General features: G+C 41.9%; 1 protein-coding gene across 1 annotated transcript in view; it reads left to right on the top strand.

Moving 5' to 3' along the window:
- Positions 1 to 20,567, top strand: part of SYNE2 (spectrin repeat containing nuclear envelope protein 2) — a 247,724-nt gene that overhangs the window by 46,490 nt on the left and 180,667 nt on the right. Inside the window, exons 13-20 of the mRNA XM_087727378.1 lie at positions 4,642 to 4,754; positions 7,982 to 8,138; positions 10,223 to 10,319; positions 11,950 to 12,137; positions 12,228 to 12,392; positions 14,445 to 14,600; positions 17,182 to 17,355; positions 19,000 to 19,134. Coding sequence (XP_087583504.1) covers positions 4,642 to 4,754; positions 7,982 to 8,138; positions 10,223 to 10,319; positions 11,950 to 12,137; positions 12,228 to 12,392; positions 14,445 to 14,600; positions 17,182 to 17,355; positions 19,000 to 19,134 — 1,185 coding nt within the window. The remainder of the gene's footprint in view (positions 1 to 4,641; positions 4,755 to 7,981; positions 8,139 to 10,222; positions 10,320 to 11,949; positions 12,138 to 12,227; positions 12,393 to 14,444; positions 14,601 to 17,181; positions 17,356 to 18,999; positions 19,135 to 20,567) is intronic.

Raw genomic sequence — 20,567 nt, 5'->3', positions numbered from 1 at the left:
TCCCAAGCTTTTTCTTGATTTAATCCAAAAGCAGTGGGATGAGCCGACCGCAGTTAAGCCCCCTGGGTCTGGTGATAGGAAGCTTTTCACATCTTCTCCAGAGTTGGAGGCCCTCCTGCAGTTTCCCACAGTGGATGCTCCCATCGCTGCTCTTGCTTCACCGGCGTTAATTCCTTCTGAAATTTCGGAAGGATTGAAGGCCGAGGACCGCAAGGCCGAATCGGTCCTTCGCAAGACTCAGGCAGCAGCGTGGGCCTTGCGATCAGCCACTGCAGCTTCCTTCTTTAATAGGACTTCTTTAGTTTGGCTGAGACAACTACAGGAAAGGCTGGATCCGGAGGAACTGCGCCTCCATCAGGATGTAACCAAACTGATAGCGGCCCTAGAGTTTTCTGCTGATGCCACCCTTAGCGCGGCAAAGTTTGCATCCCGAGCCGTGGTTTCCAATGTGGCTTCTCGCCGTTTGCTCTGGCTCCGCCACTGGCAAGCTGATATCAAATCCAAGTGGCGTCTAGCATCCACGCCCTTTAAGGGCGGGGCCTTGTTTGGTTCAGTGCTGGATCCCATTCTCATTGAGACTCGGGACAGACGTAGGGTGCTTCCCTCCACAAGTGCCCGTGTGGCCAGAAGGCCACAGCCTTATGGTAGACGGCAGCCCTTTCGGTCTGGGGACTCGGGGTTTACCTCTGCCCCCTATGTCCCCAATTATACCAGGGGGTTCTCCCAGGCACAGGACCGTGGCCAGGACCGAGCCGGGGCCAGAGACAGGGGGCGCCAGCAGAGTCAGGCGCAGAGTAGACGGTCATTCCGAGGAGCGGGCAACCGATCCTTTCGCAGATACCGCTGACTCGCAGGAGGTAGGGCCCATAGGAGGACGTCTCTTGGCCTTCGCCCACCGGTGGGCGGAGCTCACGTCAGACGCCTGGGCCCTTCAAGTAGTGAGTTTGGGTCTCACGCTGGAATTTCTATCCATCCCCCCGAGAAGGTTCATCAGGTGCCCTGTGCCCAGGTGCCCGTCAAAGCGGCGCCTTATGGACACCGAGATATCTCATCTTCTCACCATCAGGGCCATAGAGCAAGTTCCCAAAGGGCAGGGAGGCCTAGGGTTTTATTCCATCTTGTTCCTAGTACCAAAGAACTCCGGGGGATGGAGGGCAATCCTAGATTTGAAACAGCTCAATCAGTATATCAAATACCAAAAATTCAAAATGCACTCTCTAAAGAGCATATTGGCTTCCATCCGCCAAGGCGACATGATGACTTCCATAGACATCAAAGAAGCGTACCTCCATGTGCCCATTCATCCGGCACATCGGAAGTTCCTGCGGTTTCACTTCAACGGCCGTCATTATCAATACCGGGCCTTGCCATTCGGCCTCTCCTCGGCCCCGCGCACGTTCACCAAACTTCTGGCAGTATTGGCAGCCTCCCTTCGTTCAATTCCAATACGCATCAATTGTTATTTGGACGACGTGTTGGTGCTGTCGTCCTCTCGAGATCAGGCCCTCCGAGACCTACAGGTCACGATGGACGCATTGCGGGACCATGGATTTGTCCTCAATCTGCCCAAGAGCCACCTGCGCCCAACCACGTCCCTCCTTCATCTGGGAACCACCATCAACTCGATGTCGTGCGAGGTTTTCCTGTCCCCGGAAAGGAGGCAGAGCATATACCACCTGGCGCATCATGCGCTATCCCATCGGCGAGTACCGCTGCTGTCGCTGTCCAAACTGCTAGGGAAGATGATCTCCTGCATCAGCGTGGTGCCCTGGGCCAGGTTCCATGCGCGTCCTCTCCAGTGGTTCCTGCTGCCCTTCCAAAGAGCGCATACCAGTCATTCCCACATCAAGGTGCAGCTCCCGGGCAAGGCCAGGCGGTCCCTGCATTGGTGGATGTCGTCCAGGCTCCTCAGGGGATGTCCATTCAAGGAGCCGGACCGCGTTCAAGTTACAACGGACGCCAGCTTATTCGGATGGGGGGCCCATGCCCTGGACAAGGTGGCCCAAGGTCGATGGTCGGATCAGGAGCTGGCGAACAGCATAAACTGGCTGGAGTTGCGGGCCATCCGTCTGGCTCTCCTGGAGTTTCGGGACATTGTATCTCATCACCATGTGTTAATCTTGACCGACAATGTGGCCTCCAAGGCTCACATCAACCGCCAAGGGGGAACGCAGTCCAGAGCTCTGATGCTGGAAGCGGAAAGGTTGTTCCATTGGGCGGAGCCCAGACTCTCATCGATTCGGGCGGAGCACATCTCGGGTGAAGCCAACACTCAGGCGGACTGGCTGAGCAGAGCGACTGTGGATCAGGGGGAGTGGCAGCTCCACCCCATTCTCTTCCAGGAGCTCTCTCGCCGCTTCGGCCTGCCCGAGGTGGATCTGTTCGCTCACCCGCACAACGCACAACTTCCCCGGTTTTACTCCCGATACCAGACTCCGGGGGCGGAGGGAGTAGACGCTCTACGCAGCCGTTGGCCGGCCGGCCTTCTCTATGCCTTTCCTCCTCTCCCGATCCTTCCGTCGGTCATTCAGAAGATCTTGACAGAACAGGCGGAAGTGCTACTGGTCGCTCCAATGTGGCCCAGACGTCCCTGGTACGCAGACCTCATCCATCTGTCCGTTTCGCGTCCTTGGAGGATCCCGGACGACAAAATTCAGCTCCACCAAGGGGCTCTCCGGCACCCGGGCCCTCAGCTGTTGCAGTTAGCCGTGTGGCACGTGAGCGGGAGATGCTAGCGGCCCTCCACTATTCAGACGAAGTCATTTCTACAATTCAAGCGGCCCGTCGCCCGTCGACTACCCGTATTTACGAGGCTACCTGGCAGGCCTTCTGCCGCTGGTGCCGACGCACCGGGGTCGATCCCATCAAGGCCTCGGTGCCCCAGGTTCTGGATTTCTTGCAGTCCGGCCTCAACAAGGGGTTGGCACCAAACACGCTTCGCCGTCAGGTCACAGCCTTGTCGACGGTGGTCGGGGGTGGCCAAGGCCGCTCCCTATCCCAGCACTCGCGAGTTCGAACCTTCCTTAAGGGTGCTTCCAACTTACGACCGCCGACGGTACATCGTTATCCCACGTGGGATTTGACCTTGGTTCTCAGGGCCCTTACAGCTGCCCCCTTTGAGCCTCTACATTCCATCAGCCTCCGCTTGCTGACACTCAAGACGGCTTTCCTGGTGGCCATAACATCGGCCAGGAGGGTGTCGGAGCTAGCAGCCCTTTCGGTTCGTGCGGATCTTTGCATCTTCCACCCGAACAAGGTAGTGCTTCGTTTGGATCCGACCTTTCTTCCAAAGATAAACTCGTTGTTTCACAGAACTCAAGAACTTGTCCTGCCGGACTTTTGTCCTCACCCGTCTCATCCGCGGGAGCGTCAGTGGCACCATCTGGATGTTCGCAGGGCTCTTCGTCGCTATGTGAAGTGCACGGCGTCGTTCCGAAGATCGGAGGCCCTGTTCGTCTCCTTCCAGCCATCTTCAATGGGACAGAAGGTGTCCTCCCACACCATCGGCCGATGGTTGAAAGCTTGCATTGCGTTGGCGTATGACACCCACTCCAGACCGGTTCCAAGGCGAATCACTCCTCATTCCACCAGGAGTGCGGCCACCACAGCGGCCTGGGCGACGCAAGCGTCTGTGGAAGAGATTTGCAGGGCGGCCACTTGGGCATCCCCCTCGCCTTTTATTCGCCACTACAAGATTGATGTTTTCGCCTCGGCCGAGGCGTCCTTTGGGCGGAGAGTGTTGCAAAGGGTCCTTCCGTCTGCGGAGGAGCCTGACCAGCCTAGCTCCCGCCCTGGGAGTTCATTGCTTTGATATATCCCATGATTGGATTCCCGGAGCAGCACACAGGAGAATGACCGTTGTCTTACCTGAACGGTCCTTCTATGGGTGCTGCGAAGGGAATCCAAACCCGCCCGCAGCTTCGGCTGGTCAGGGCTCCGTTTTGATTGTGACTCTCTGACTTGTTACTGACTGGACTTGACTCTGTAGTGCCGGATGACTTGCGGCTTGTTTGAGGATTGACATAATGCTCCTTCGGTGGACTTCGTAAAGAACTGAAGAGGAAACGGAAGTCCAGTCAGAGGAGGCGTAACTCTGATATTTGCATACTCAGTCTCAAGGCTAGAAGGCTAAGTTAACCCATGATTGGATTCCCTTCGCAGCACCCATAGAAGGACCGTTCAGGTAAGACAACGGTCAATTGCTCTGAATATGATCTCTTTGGGCAAATATAAACCCAGGCATATTCACCAGGCATCATCAGTGGGCTCTGCTGGGTTTTGGTGGTTTTGGCAGATGCCCAGGAATTACAGCAGCTGATAATACAGTATATTCTGGGGTGCAGTTTTATAATATAAAACAAGGTAAAAAAACAACAACAACAATGCAATATTCAGCCATGTAATATTGTATAGTAACAATACTGTCCGCTCTTTAAGTAAAGAAAGATGCAATATTTCAGGAACTGTCTTTATAACCATTTTTATAAACTATTCCATAATTATTCAATGATACTTTTCTTTGAGAAATTTATTAACCTATAATTGCTGTTCTGTCCTGTTGCTAGAAAATTAAATGCACATATAGATGAATAAATGATGTATTAATTGTAAGACATTTGTGAATAGTGCTTCTGTTTTTAGAATTTGATGGAAAGTTTTCAACAACATTTGGAAACCCTTCAGTCCTTTGACAATAGAGATAATGCTGGAATGCTGGTAGTTCCACCTCAGAAGCTGGAAGAAATGAGAAAAAGGTTTGTGATGTCAAATTCCTCCTTCGATTTGCATGCTCCTTTTTTCTGCATTCAGCTAAACATAATTGTATTCTTATCACATTTAATAGCCTAATTGCAGACTTATGGTGAGCATCTCTGCTGCTCTTATTGACACACATACTGTATGCATTTCCCACAACCGATCCTCCAGATGTGATGTATTCACTAGTTTGGGTATTTATTCAATCCCAGGATTCAATTTTCCTTATAGGCAAGTTGTGTGGTCTTATTCTCCCCATGATCAACTCAAGCCTAGCTTGTGGTTTCTCTGAAAGCACTGCCTGGACTAACAAGCAAAATGTAGATGGGCCACAGGCCTGATTCAACACAGCTCTTCCTACATTCTTTGTTTCTGGAAATAATGCCAATTTCCTGACTTTTGTCATTTGTATTTTTGTATCCAGTTTATAAATGTATGAAGCTATTTAATTCTGAATCAGACTGTTGATCCATCTGGTTCAGTGTTGCTTCTGTTAATTGCCAGAGGTCTTTTAAAGTCCTCCAAGCACTGTTCCCTCTAAGGTGCGCGGCTGCGCGGCCGCGCACGTCGCTAGAAAACCCCGCGCAGCAGTTTCTATCTGCCGCGCAGAGTTTTCTGTAAAGGAAACGTGGGGAAGTCCTTTGCAGGCGGCTAGAACTGGCCGCCCGCAAAGGACCTCCCCAGACTTGTTTTGAAGAGCATGGCTCTTCAAGTCCATGTTCGGGGGATCCCTTGGAGAGGAGATTCCTTCCTGCGAGACCCCATCCAGAAAATGCGGGGAGCAGCAGCGGAGACCCGGGGCTGCTTCTGCTGCGACCGCTGGACTGTGGGGCTGGGAAGGGGGCGGGAGGAGCGGTGGGGCTGGCGGTGGCAGGCTGGTTGGCTGCCTTTCCACCGCCGCCCTCTCTGTGCGGCGGCTTTCGACCTGCTCCCCTGACTCGTATCTCCTCCTGTTTTCCCCCTCCCTCTTACATGCCCCCTTGGTACAGCAGGCTACTGCTGGCGAAAGGAGTGGGGCGGGCGACATTGCACAACTGGGTAAATTATAAACCACAGATTTTAATCCTATTTAATTTTTAATGGTATCAAATTTAGCTATAAAGTGGCCTTACGTACTTTTTTCCCCCTGGGCCTGCTAAATTCTGGTCCCTGGTGATACAATGAGTTAAATGCATTCTGGCCTGGATTTCCTATTGTGCAATTTGTGTCATGGACTTAATCATTTTAAATTCCATAAAATGCCAGTACACATTCTTTCTGCCAAGAGATCAGAAAAAACAATGCTCAAATCTTCTGATATTTAAATGATTTATAATGTTGTTTAGATATATAATTTGGATTACATTTGAAAGCTATGCATTGATTAAATACTACGGAATACAAGCAGTTCTTTCTTTTTTGGTTTTAGAAAAGGATAATTCCCTTTTTAACCAGGCTTTTTGAATTAGATTATGGTGATGGTGATCACCAGTTTTTAAGTAGATTTCAATTTTTTTTAAAAAAAATCTTTTAGCTGCTTTGAATACCTTGGAGATGAAAAGATGGGGTACAAACTTAAATAACAAAAAAATTGTACATTCATTTTGAAAAATAAATTCAATACTTGATTAATTTCATATCTTTATTTAAAATAGTTTTGGCATGGCATATGGTTTTATCAATTCAGTTGGAAATGATGTGGATGTTGTATCTGATTCTGAGGTATATATATTCTTAAGTAACATAACATATAGCATATTGTCCAAACTTGCTAGACTATTTAATTGATCTTACTACTTTAAAGGGGGAGAGTTTCATGATAAATTATTTTATTACATTTATGTTGCATTTATATATTATATTTATTACATTTATATTTCACATTATATATTTGTATTGTTATTTTACTGTTTATTGTCAATTTTGATAGATATTATATTGATATATCAATACTGATTTTAATCATACTAAATAACAATAACTGCTATTATTTATCAGCATTAAATATTTACAGTTTTTAATATTGAGTTAGTCGTATTTTAGAATAATAGGATTATCTTTTAATAGGATAATTGGCAAAATCTAATTCAAATGTGATGGGTTGCATTCCAAAGGAATGTGAGAGGACAGGTTGCCTGCAAAATGCCAGGACCCAGGACCCTGTTGGTGCCATGTCTCTCTCTAGCCAGTCTAACAATCTAAAAGCTGAGCAGAGAGCCTTTTTTTTTCAGGGTGAGCGGAAAAGTATAGTGTTTGAGTGGCACTTTTCATGCCTGGGATTCCTCAGGCTGAAACCTCGCTCGCAGTCGGCGCTTGACGCTTGGAAGGTTGCGCAAATGTCCAGCAGACGTGACAGCAGTTCAAACTGTTGCTCTCTTAGGTGCTCAGGCATGAAACTGTGCAGCTCAAACACTGTACTTTTCCGCTCACACTGAAAAAAAAAATAGAGGGAACATTGCCTCCAAGGCTTCATGTAAGTTATTAAAGTCTTGTCTGGGTCCTGTAGACTCTCCAGCAGTTGTAACACTTTTCTTCTGCTCTTCAGATGCATTTACTGTATTTTATCATTCTTGCGCAACCATGATCAGATTGCAGCATTTCCTGTTCCCAGTTCAACCTAACACATCAAATACAATAGAATAGAATTCTTTATTGGCCAAGTGTGATTGAACACACAAGGAATTTGTCTTTGGTGCATTTGCTCTCAGTGTACACAAAGAAAAAATAAAATATATTCCTTAAGAATCATAAAATACAACACTTAGTGATAGTCACAGGTTACTAACAAGCAATCAAATCATACTAGGAAACAAATAAAATAATATAAATTGTAAAAATACAAGCAACATGGTTATAAGTGGGAAGAGATAGGTACTAGGAAGGATGAGAAGAATAATAGTAATACAGTCTGAGTAAATAATTTGACACTGTTGTGAGAATTAGTTGTTAAGCAGAGTGATGGCATTCAGGAAAAAACTGTCCTTGTATCGTGTTCTGGTGTGCAGTGTCCTATAGTGTCGTTTTGAGGGTAGAAGTTGAAACGATTTACGTCCAGGATGTGAGGGGTCTGTAGATATTTTCACAGCCTGTAAATCTGTAAATTGGTTGGTAATAAAGACAGAACAACCTATTTAACCGGTAAAAAAGCTGTGCATTTTTCTAGAGCACAGCATGTTTTATAGAGTGCAGATCAGGTTCATTGGTTTTGTCTTATATTTTATAGACAAGATGTTGGGTTTATTTGCAGGTTCAGCAAAGTTCAACTTGAAAATTTCAGCATTATTGTGGAATACTACTGCTCATCCAGCTCAGCTATCTTCAACGAACTGACATCTAAGTTGAACATCTGGAACATCAAGTTTGGAACCAAGGAGACTGTGGAGTTATTGCTATTGGATTGGCATGTAAGCATTATGGTTGCTTCTTGGATAGCTATGCAGAAGAGACTATAGAGTTGAATCAAAGGCATCCATATAAATTCTGTACATACTATTTATTCATTTATTTATAAAATGTTTTTTTTATTTTTCCCTTCCAAATTCGTTCATAGACATATATTCTTATAATTGCTATTTAACATTTGTCTATTCATCATAGTCTCTATTTTTACACACACACACACACACACACACACACACACACACACACACACACACTACTGTGTGGGTCACTTTCTTGCAACCCCGTGCCTCCATCTTGTTTTGCAACAACCTTACTCCTTCCGTCTTCTCAACCTCCCTTCTCTACCTTCTTCCTTCCTTCTTTCTTCTTCCCCTCTCTTTCCCCTCTCCTCTTCCCTTCTCCTCTTTCTTATCCTCTCTCCCACTCTTAATTCCCCACCCTTACTTTCTCTGCTTTACCCTTTCTTCTTTTCCCTCCTCACCCCCTCTCCTTTCCGCCGTTGCCCTTGTTTATTTACTTTCTTTGATGGGTTCTCAGGGTGGCATTTCATCAATCCCAACTTCCTTTTCATACCAATAATTTTCTCTCTTTACATTTTATTTCTAATATTAGCTCCACTTGTATCATTTTTCCGCTTGTATATTTACATTTTAATATTTTCTTATTTCTTCTCCCCCTAATTTAATAATGTGCCATCTGAGATATTTATTTCATGTTTTGTTCCTTTCTCTTTCTATTTATATCTTTTTTCAAGCCAATCGTAAAATTGTCCCCATGTCCTATCTATCCATTTAAGTTTTAAGTTTTATTAAATAGTTTATCCTGCCTTTATTACTTTTATAATTAACTCAAGGCAGTGAACATAAATGATACTTCTTCCTCCTCCCCTATTTTTCTCTTAAAAAACAATCCTGTGAGGTGGGTTGGGCTGAGAGAATGAATGATTAGCTCAAAGTCACCCAGCTGGTTTTCATGCATAAGGCAGGACCACAACTCACAGTCTCCTGGTTTCTAGGCCAGCACTTTAACCACTATGCCCAACTGGCTGCTCTAAGCAAATAATTGTCATCCGAATATGGATTATGAATTTAGCATGTTAAAAGTGCCATATCTTAGCTTCAGTTGTAAATACATTATATATATATAAAGATAAAGGAGGAGACCCTGTGGCTTAGTGGCTAACACAGCTGCCTAATAAAGCTAGCCAAGGCTTTATCTAGGTATGACAAATTCCTTCTCAGCAAGGCATCCCTCAGCAGACCAAGAAGTTCAGATATATACATTCATTGCAGAGTATTAAGAACCCATTTGCACAAAGCAGTTCAGCATCTAGCAGTGTACAGGAATCCTGCCCTATAGCCGTATGAACTGGTCTCAGGTTGAAATACTGGGCTCCTTCCACCTGCCTTTTTAAGTCAACAGCTCTTGAGCTGCTTGCTTTTTGTCCTTGAAGGTTTCAACTACCTCTTTCCCATTTTAAAAACAGCTTTCTCGCATCAGAAATTCTCATTTTATCTGTCTTAATTCTTCTTCTACGAACATCCAGCAGATGTCAGTGTAAATCTACAAACATTTAATAAGAGGTCTGAGGAAAAAAAACCCACGATTTGTTCTTCCAAGTAGGAAGATTTGCCAAATGTTGTAAGGTCTAAACCTTGACAGTGTTGTTGGTGGTTTGAGAGGCAGAGAACACTATTCACTCTTGAACTGCCAGTATAAAGTCCTGTTGTTTTTAAAAGCTGTTTGTTTAAGCTTTGAATTAATTAATTTCAATTGAGATCATGTGTTCCAGGACTATCACATATTTCAAAGTTTGTGCCTCGGGCAAATTATGCTAGATGAGGGTTTTTGTCTGTGTGTGTGTGACTCTTTCATCATGTTACCCTCATAGACATTTTAATTTTTTATTTTTTTTCTCACCCTCCTCCGCCACAGCTGGTATTCCTTGCTTTTATCCCTTATTTTGTCTCCGTTTCATCTGATCCATATAAACACAGATAATCTGTAAATCTCAAATTGAATTACTTCTAATTCTCTACAGCGGCAAACATTTCTTAAACAAATGTGTCATTTTATTTTGGGGCAGAATTTTATTGAAGAAAAAGGTTTTCTTGGTCAACTAGACACTGCATTACAAGTATGTGAAGCACAGAAGAAAAAATGGATAAAGGCTCCTAATTTGGGTAAGAATTCATAAACATCACAGTGGTTCTGTCCAGGCTTCAACAACCCCTTGATTTTCAGTGCTTGGTCTGTAAGGATTATTGTTACAGAGCCAGAATCACACAATCCATGAATTACTATATTTTTTGGAGTACAAGACACACTTTTTCCCTTTAAAAAGAGGGTGAAAATCTGGGTGCATCTTATACACTGAATACAACATTTTTGGCCTACTGAAACCTCTCTCCCTTTGCAAAAATGGTGCAGAGGGTTTGGGAGGCTTGCACAGTGCTCCTGAGGGCTGTGTGTGTGTGTAAAAAAGAGCAAAAACTGGGCTGTTTTTGCCCCCTAGTGCCCAGGAACACTCTACAAGCCTCCCAAAGCCTCTGCATGCCTCTCCCTTTTTTTTTTTTGCAAAAAATTAGGCTTGCAGATTGCAAAAACATTTTTTAAAATTTACCTCTTCAAAATTATGGTGCATCTTATACTTCGGTGTGTCTTATAGTCCGAAAAATACAGTACTGCAATGCATTTAAAGAAACTTAAGATTTTAGGGCATATATATGTATTTTTAAAAAAGCAGGGGAAGGAACTGTCAGAGGACATCTTTTCCATCTTGAAAACAACCTTAAGAAAATTCAGTGTGTTCATTAGGTATGAAGTAGAGAATATTGGATAGAGACAGAGCAAAGGAAGTATAAAGAACTAATAGAATGGTTAGAATCTTGAACATTCAAGGACATGCATTTGTTACACTGTCATGAGATCTTTGGCATTGTCCTCACTAAGGTAAAGAAAAGTACAAATTTAGCTTTTGAAAAAGATGGCCCCCATCTTCTCCCAAGTGTTCTTGTTTTTAGTATAAAGTGATTTTTACTGTATTAGTAATAAGCTTTTCATGAAAGCTACCTGTGGAGCTCCAAAATAGATTAAGTATCTTCCTGAGAACAACGGACTGTACACCTTGCTTTGGAAATGGGAAGAATTCCTAAATTCTTAAGGATTTTCAGGAAAAATTACTAAATAATGCCACCATGATTTTGTCTGGTGTAAGATAGGGAAGAAAGAAACATCAGGAAGCTTCCTAAATGCCTGTTTCTTACCCTATGACTGATACCCTATGACCCATTAAGCTGTATTAGTAAGATTTCATTCATCTTTAAAGTAGCTATTTAGGACAGAACAAATATATTGTGTACCTATTATTCCCTTGTTAGTAGAGACGTAAGTGTTTTTCATCTTATGGGAGCCTACTAAAGAACAGTGGGCAAGATGAAGTGAGACAATTTCATTAAATGTAGGATGAAGGCTTGATCTTTATGGCAAATTTACTTAATTGCAGTTTGTTCATTCAATATGTATGTATGTATGTATGTGTATATATATATATGTATATGCATATGCATATGCATATGCATATATGTATATATGTTTGTGTTATGAATTATAATTGCATGTTAGATATAGCTTGAGTCTCATCCGAATGACAAATGTATTTACCTTGTACCAGTTGTTCTCTTTCAATATTGATTTTTGATCTGTAAAATCTGCTCATATCTCCTGGTTGTATAAAGTAAACGAGGAAGGTAGAAAGCCTTTGCATACCACTGTGGAAATGGTTAATGATGTTATTATTTAAAAATATTTTAGAAATTGATCCAGAAGAAACAGTCAAATTGTTTAAGATGATAGAAGTTCAGATTTCCAAATGCAGAGAGTACATTAACAGCGTGAACGACACCTTAAAAAAAGTTTTATCGTCTTGGGCCAACTATACGGAGAACATCCAGTTGCTAAAACTTTGGCTGGAAGAGACTCGAAAAGACCATCTTAAGAAGGTATGTTTATTTTTTTCCCAGTCATTGAAATTATTTTGAAAATTATGGATGCACCATAAACATCATATGGATTTTAATATGATCCTTTAGATCTCCCCAGAAACTTTGGCAGCCTGGAATTCACGGCATGGTTCCTTGAATGAAGCTGGAAACTTTTTGATTGAATCCAGCAATGCAGAAGTGGGATCAGCTGTTTCTGGAGAATTGAAAAAATTGAACAGAAAATGGGCTAAGCTTATAAAGAAGACAAAGTTTGTGAGTGGACATAAATATTTTCCTTTCCTAATTTGATCAAATCATACTTTACAGTGCAATGAAGTGTTACAATATTAGTACCTCGCTGTACTGTAAGGCTATAAATTAAAAGAAGGAATAAAAATTTTCATATCATCACTTTGGGTTTAAGCTCAATTGTCAGGGTTCCAAGTAACACCCCCAATGAAAGAAGACTCTGAGGCTTGAGGTTCCTCAAAGTTCCATTTTATTACAGGTGTCATATTGGCACATCTGGGAAAATCCAAATCTGAAAGCTTCCAGGTTTTCTCCACCCAAAAGAAAGTCCAAACACCTGTCCAGCACCCACGTGTCCAATTTATGGTCCAATCAAAGCACCACCCACACTGAAGATGCCTCCCAGTCACACCCCTCCAGGTGCAGTGTCCTTGTCTCTTGGAGAAAGGAATGTTATTATAACTATATATCTCCCCAGCTCCAAAAAATCCCCTCCTCCCAGTTTTCCAGAGATTATGGAATCTGGCAGTCTGAAGATCCAATGCCCAAGATGGCTTCCAGGCCTGACATCAATGCCAGTAGTTCAGTGTTCTGACCCCCCCCTCCAACCTGCAAATCACCCTGATACAGGCTTGGCTGTTTGCCACTCTTTAATCACGGCTTTATCAACTCCTTTGGCTGAAGGCCCAGACGCGACTCACATGCAAGACTATTTGAAAATCCAACAGGCACAGATACATGACAGACAGAGTATTCCAATACTGTTTCAAACGATTGTGTCTTGCAAATGACCCCTCCCCACTTCTATACTCTCTTGGGAGGGGCCAAGCCACAACCACCTGGGCTTAATTTTCATCTCTGAGTCTGGCTCCGCAGCTGCTGCTTCCATTTCTCTGTCCTTCTTTGTCTTGCATCAGGAATAAACTGCCTTGAATCCTCCCCACTGCTTCATGCCTCAGGTGCCTCCTGGTGGCCAACCAGCCTCTCTGGTCCCTGCTCTGAGTCTGAACCCTGCCCAGGGTCCTCCACATCTTCCCTGGTAGACTCATATGGTTCCTCGTATCCGAGTCCAACAGCAGCTCAACCGGATCCTGCTGGTCCACAACAGTTTAGTGTTAAATTTATAAAGCAATAGCACTTAGACTTATATATCATTCCACTATGTTTTATAGCCCTCTCTGAGCAGTTTACAGAGTCAGCATATTTTCCCCAACAATCTGGGTCCTCATTTTATTGACCTTGAAGAATGGAAGACTGAGTCAACTTTTGAGTAGCTCAGAATCGAACTCCTGGATGTGAGCAGTGAGTTAGTCTGCAGTACTGCATTCTAACCACTGTGCCACCACAGCTCCATATTATATACTTATGTATTAAATCTGCAGACTCATCCCTGTTTTTTCCCGAAAGGATTGAAAAAACGTCAAATGAAGTGATAAGCAACCTCCCCCAGATAGATGCTTTATGAGATGTGTTCAATTTTAATCCTATCATTCATAGTCAATTACATGTAATTTTAATACTAAGTATTAATTTTTTAATAACAATATTGCAATGAATATTGTTATTCCTTCTGTATTTATTTTTTCCCTTCTATCAAATTAAAATTAGAATTCAGTGATTGTAGGGACTAATCTCAAGGTTTTCTTAGACTGCAGTTATCAGTTTTACAGGAATGGGATTTGCATATTACCTATTAATTAAAGTCTTCAAAAGTCATGGATGGTTTTGTAATAAATTAATAACACAAGATATTTATTGTGGCATAAGCTTAATAGACCTACTTTCTCATATGCATGAAATATTCCTCATTAGTAGATTCTTTTTTTAAAAAAACATGGCAAAAAGACCTTGATATATGTTGATATTGCCACATTTATAAAACTCCAAATCTATACAAGAACAGTAACCATTCATAATAGTTGTTATTTTATGGCCTAATTGAGAAAATCAATTAAAAGCATCATGTTTGCAGATTCTTGGATGACTTTCATTAATGCAAACACATACATAGAATAAAGCATCAAAGTCCAAGTAGCAAACTTGAGGATTATAACAAATGTTGCTTGATGTTTGTAGGAAATGAAAATGTTGAGGATGCAAGAGGAAGAAATGATGTTGGTAACAGATAACAATGGAAATGTTGAGACTTCTAAGAAATTAAATCCAGATGTATTTAATAATCCAGTGGAACCTTCAAAGGAGTTTCCTAAAGTGTGCTTTGAAAAGTCAGAGGTAAAGAATCTGCTATTTTATATATAAATTGGAATTTTAATACTTATTTGCTGCATTCCAAACTAAATCTCTATTCTTGCCATTCAATATGGGTGATACAGTTTCTGTGCATTTGCAAGGAACTATGCAGGGAAGGGGGTAAATTGCAGTCATAATCTTGCTTCTAGATCTGCAGATGTGTTGGTTAGGACTACCCACCTAAAAGAGCCCATACTTGTATGGGCAGTTACCAGGGGTGAAATCAACTTACCGTTGCTATTGGTTTGCAAATGTGAGCGTGCTATGCGCATGCAAAGAGCGTCAAAAATGGGACATGATGACATCTGGGTGGGTGGGCGGAGCCTCCTGCCACCACCACTTCCGGTTCGCCTGAACCAGATAAACTGGCTGAATTGCACCACTGGCAGTTACTAATGCTCTTATGGGTCCAAGTCACGGTAACTGTTTGCAAATTACCAATAGCTGGGGAACAATGGTAGAAAGAAATTTATTATTATTATGGTTCATTGCAGTCAGCCAGATATGCAGATTGGGTTTGGCATATTTGACTACCTATCAAGTCCTTTCCAAGGACCTGGGATAGGCAGATCTGGATGATTGATGGTATTACGGATATCATCAGAGGATATAAGTTGTTCCCAGTAAAACTGACTTTTGCAATGAACGGATGGCAAATTTGTCGATGCCTATGATGTTCAAGTAGTGCTCCAGTTGTTTTGGGTTGCATCCAAGGCACCTATAACTATTGGTACTACCTTTGCTTGTGTGTGATCTTCTTGCAGCAACTTGGCAGGTTTCTTCAGCTTCTTTGCATAGGTGACATTTATTGTCTGTTGCTGTCTTCTCAATTCTGGCTTTGTATGCATTTGTTCTTAAGGCTTGGTCTTATCCAGAATTAGTCCCACGGTCTCCTCCTCCACCCCCCCCAGGAGACTCTGGTTTACCATTGTGAAAAACAGAATATTGAACTTTGGTCTAGCCCAATATGGCTTGGTTTGTGGTTTTGTAATATCTAAGAAGTATAGTGTGAGTCATATTGATCAATATTTGACTTCAGGTGCATTTATGTCAAAAACATTATGCTGCCAGGTGTGGCCACACAATTGAAGCTCCCACCTATTTTGTTTGTGTCACCCACATAAAAGGGACCAAGGCTTCAGTCTCATAGTTGCAGTTGCCACCTTGACTTTTAAACCTCCTCTGCAGAAGTTTCTGCTAAAGTTTCTAGGCTCTTGTCAGGTTATACCCAAAAACGACAGCAGAGCAATCCAGAGTTCAATTCTTTATTTGCTTACATACAATAGACAGAACACTTATATTTCCTGGCCTATTGCTTATCTCCTGGTAAGTCAGTTGCCCAGAATACAGACTTGCATAGACTTCTAATAGTATCTTATTGGAAAATGGAGCTTTCTTATTAGGCTAAGCCCAAGAACGACATGGAACAATCCAGCTAGAGTTCACGACTTTATTTGCTTACATGAAGTAGATGGAATCTTGCCAAACTAAATCCTTACTTCTCCTACCCTAACAGATATACCCTGGGAGATTTTAGGGAGCGCCTGTCCAAACTCTCTTACTTGTCTCCAATCCATGTCTGGGTTGGGCTGACTCTTTTCTCACCCCCCACACCTTCAGGAATATGTGCCCTCCTGCTGGGAAATTGCTGCCTCACTATAATCTATCACCCTAGCTTCCCTTCCATGGACACCATCTCTCACAGCTTTTTCCAACGTTTGCATAAAGTGTATGGATATTCATGGCTTAATTTTTTTAAAAAAAAATTCAACTGTAATCTCTCTTCCTGTAAATGAAGTCCATTATTTCATATTCTGCAGTGAGTGAGAGTGGAGTGAGAGAGAGAGATGTGGCCTTCACCTTATTCTGAGAGATATCATTTTAAGTATGTGAAGGGTGTCATAATATTCTTTCCCAGTTATCTTTTCTGAAGGATAAGCATACCCGGTTCTTTCAATCCCTCTTCAGAACAGTTTCTATTCTCCTACCATCTTCATTGCCCCTAGTTGAACATTTTCCAATTTTCTCTGAATCCTTCCTAAAGTGTAGTCGCTAGAACTTGACACAGTACTTGATGTGGAGGTCTGATCAAAGCAGAATATAATGGGATTATTTTACCATTTAGAAATAGTATTTCTGTGTATGAAACTTAAAATTGAATTTACCTTTTTTTTGCAGCCACATCTTGTGCTATGTTATCTATGTCTTATATTTATCATTTCCATTTTCTAGTTGTTAGGAGGATCAGATCCACAAAGGAAATGGTTTAATGCAGTCCTAGAAGAGAATGAATTACAGAAATGTACACAACCCTGAAATATATATACATCTTCCCATAATTGTTTGTATTTTGATAACGGTTATTGGAATTATTTCAGCTCTAGAAAAATATTTTTTAGTATGCAATTAATATAAGTTTACAGAAAGTTCAGACAGTAAGTTTTCCATCTTCCATCTAAAGTCTCTAACAATTGAGTAATAGGAAAAGATCACAGGTCTTTTGATGATGGCAGATAACATAGTAAGACTATGTGATGCTTTTTGCTATGATTTTTCTTTGTAGATTGTTCCTATTAGCCTTCAGACAGATCCATGTACACCAGATGAGTTCTTTTCAGAAGACGAGGACAAGCTAAACTTTGAAAAAGCTCACAAGGAACTTGAAACAATCGTTCTAAAAGCTGTGCATCTTGTAGACCAAAAGACAATTTCTGAAGAACCACATTCAAAATATGAAGTGAGTTAATCCATGATACCACTGCATAATTAGACACCCTAAAGGGCAGAGTACTGTGCTTGCAATAGATGAAAAACAAAAATGGTTACTATTTCAGCTTTAAAATACATGTTAAGGATGTCTCCAGGCAGAAGTAAAAAAAAGAAAGGTATGCTCTACCAGTGTTCCTTTTATGATAGCTTGAGCTCTGTCAACATTTTTAGAGGTTTAATGGTTCCTTTAAAGCATGTAAATGCTTAAGGCATCCATTTTACCTGTTAAAACCAACTCCCAGAACAAGCCTGGCCCTGTGTTTTTTTGGAATGAGGTCCTCAAAATGTTATGCAAGATGTGGTGCAGTATTAGAATTGATAGAAATTGTACATCTCTGACATAAATAATCTGGACTGTGAAAAACACCAAAGTGATGTCTCCAAATGAAGTCTGAAAGCACATTTTTCAGTTAACACATTTTATTAAAAGGCATAAGCCTTTGTGAGCTACAACTCCTGCATTGGTTGGAAAAGATATTACCAAACCCCTGATTTTTTGCTGCCATGGATTAACCACCTGCTAACAAAAACAGCAATCTTATGTTTATTAACAGTTACAATTTAGACACCACGGTTAATATTGATATAAAGTCTTTTCCTTTCCTGTAAAATTTTAAGTTGTCTAAATCATCATAGCGTTAATGACCTCTAGTTCATATGTATAGATACCGCTGTATTCAAATAATGTAATCTCACAGTTCAGTAAAACAATATTTCCCTTTTAAAAAAAGGAACAGCAGTGCCTGTCCCTGCCCTATTTTCCTCCTGCTTTTTATTGTAAAGTAATTGAAATATTGTAAAGTAAATGAAATAATTGATTCATTACTTATATCTTTTATGTACACTGAGAGCTTATGCCCGAAGACAAATTCCTTGTGTGTCCAATCACACTTGGCCAATAAAGAATTCAATTCAATTTTATTCAATTCAATTCAATTCTAATCTAATGTAATCCAATCTAACCTAATCAAAATATGATGGCATGTCCTCTAGAGATGCAGCTTCTTGGTAGGAAGCTGCAACTAATATTTGTAAACCAACAAATATACACGAGTGTTTAAATTAGGGATCCAGTAGGCCACACCTGCTGGTCTTATCTAGTGTGGGCTGTGGGGCTGAGATCAGCACAGGGTAGCATGGAAATACTTGTAATTTCCCTATGCAATGCCCCAAAGTTATATCAAAGATCTAATGGGAAGGGATAGTAACAGGGCTTCAAACTAATGAGACCAGAGAATCTAGGAAAGATACACAGACCACGTCTGTGATGGGCCCTATCTTCATGTTACGACTATAGAAGGTATTCAGTGCATTATGTCCTAGGGCAGGACTCACTGTTTCTCAACCTTAGCAACTTTAAAAGGTGTGGACTTCAACTCCCAGAATTCCCCAAGCCAGCATGAATGCACATTAGATGAGCTCTTCTTGTTCTGTTAAGTGGCTTCAAACATGTTATTTCAAAGGCTGTCCTTGTCCAGCAAACCTTGTTTTAATCTGCAATTCTACTGGAATGGGGAGGACCCCTATATCACCCTGGCATGCATCTACCTTGGGGCAAGGGGTTTGCTGTTTTGATTATCATTCCATAATTTTATGTCATTTTTTTCCCCAGGAGGCTTTTAGCATCTTGGATACTAACATTCTTAGCAAGTTTTTGAAAGCAGCAAAACAACTGAAAAGCATTTTATCAGCTCATGAAAAGGCACTGGTGGAGGAAAGGAGCAAAGATGTTTGTGAGAGATGGGAGGTGAGAAAATGTGCTTGGAAATAGATATTTTAATCAAGAAGAAGCCACTTGAGCATTTAATATTTACATGAAATGTTTGCAGGATTTTTTTTTTTTTGCTGTAGCATGAATGATATAATGGTGAGAATTATTAGCTTCATCCAAAGAGACCTAGGCTGAAGACATGGCTCAATAAATTAGTTCCAATAAGTAATGATGGACAAGTTTATTTTATGTGGTTACCAGAACTTTTTCCATATCTACAGCAACTGTATAGAGCAGTTGTCCCCAACTGTGGAGGCCTGGCTGAGAGCGGGGGGAAAAGGTGAACTGGGCGCATAACTGGCATGGTGGCAGCCCGACTTGCATGAATGCTTGCATGCATGCAGCTTGACTTGTAGTGCAAATGCCCACCAGCCTGCTGCTTGCACAAGTTGATTTGTATGCGCACACAAGCTGGTCAGCTAGTAATGCAGCCCAGTTCTGTATAGGCCATGGACTGGTAATGGCCTGAGGCCCAGCGGTTGGGTATCGTCTTTTCTTCACTACCAGTTTGGTAGCAAGAGCGCATGCAGGGCATGTCTGGGCATGCACAAAACCTTCTGCACATGTGCAGAAAGTCTGTGATGACGTCTGGGTGGGTGGGCAAAGCCTTGTGCTGCCGCCACTACTGGTTCACCCGAACTGGTGCAAACCGGCAGCATACCACCTCTGTTGAGGACTCCCGGTATAGAGGATGTGAGTCTATTGTATTAGGCTGTATTTTGTTGGTTGGTTAGGAGGAATCTAGATGCAAATTCTTGTGGCTCCATTACTACTACAACTTCTTCATTTGGGGGATTTTGGCTGGTATCAAGAATAATAATGCATTCTTTTTGCTGATCTTCCCTTCAATGCAAGGATTTTGATGTATATTGCCAGGAGATTCATTGAAAGTATATGCATGTTCATGCATCACGTAAAAATGGGCTGTTATATATGTTTGGCAGAAGTTTAAGACAGCCTTTTTATAGTGACTACATACAAATTTTAATTATTTATTAAATTTTTGTGCCAACCATCTCCCCTGCAAGATGACTCTGGATGGCTTACAGGTTATTAAAAAATTTACAATATTCCATGAGGGATTGTTCCCTTTGTGTTATGAGATAGACAGTGAGCTCTTAGGATCCAGTCTGGGTCACTCACTGGAACCAGAGGTTTAGTCTTCCAAGCTTCTGGACTCATGCTGGAGCCCATTCTCAGGGAACTTCTCTCTACCAGAATGAGCTCTCTCGGCTAATTTATTTTTCTGTTTTATATTTTCATCTGTATTTTTCATGTAATCATGTTTTAACTTGCTTCCATTTTCAACAAAAGTGTAAACAGAGTTGACATATTTAACAGTATATAAATATTGGATAAATATGGCATATGATATGGTTGTATTGGTAGTTTGCTATAGTTCTCGATGT

This window comes from Thamnophis sirtalis, unplaced genomic scaffold (genome assembly GCF_051295495.1).
Source record: "Thamnophis sirtalis isolate CommonGarterSnake01/CBP01778 unplaced genomic scaffold, rThaSir2_p1.2 scaffold_1, whole genome shotgun sequence".
NCBI lineage: Eukaryota > Metazoa > Chordata > Lepidosauria > Squamata > Natricidae > Thamnophis > Thamnophis sirtalis.
This window is presented reverse-complemented; position numbering and strand designations above follow the sequence as displayed.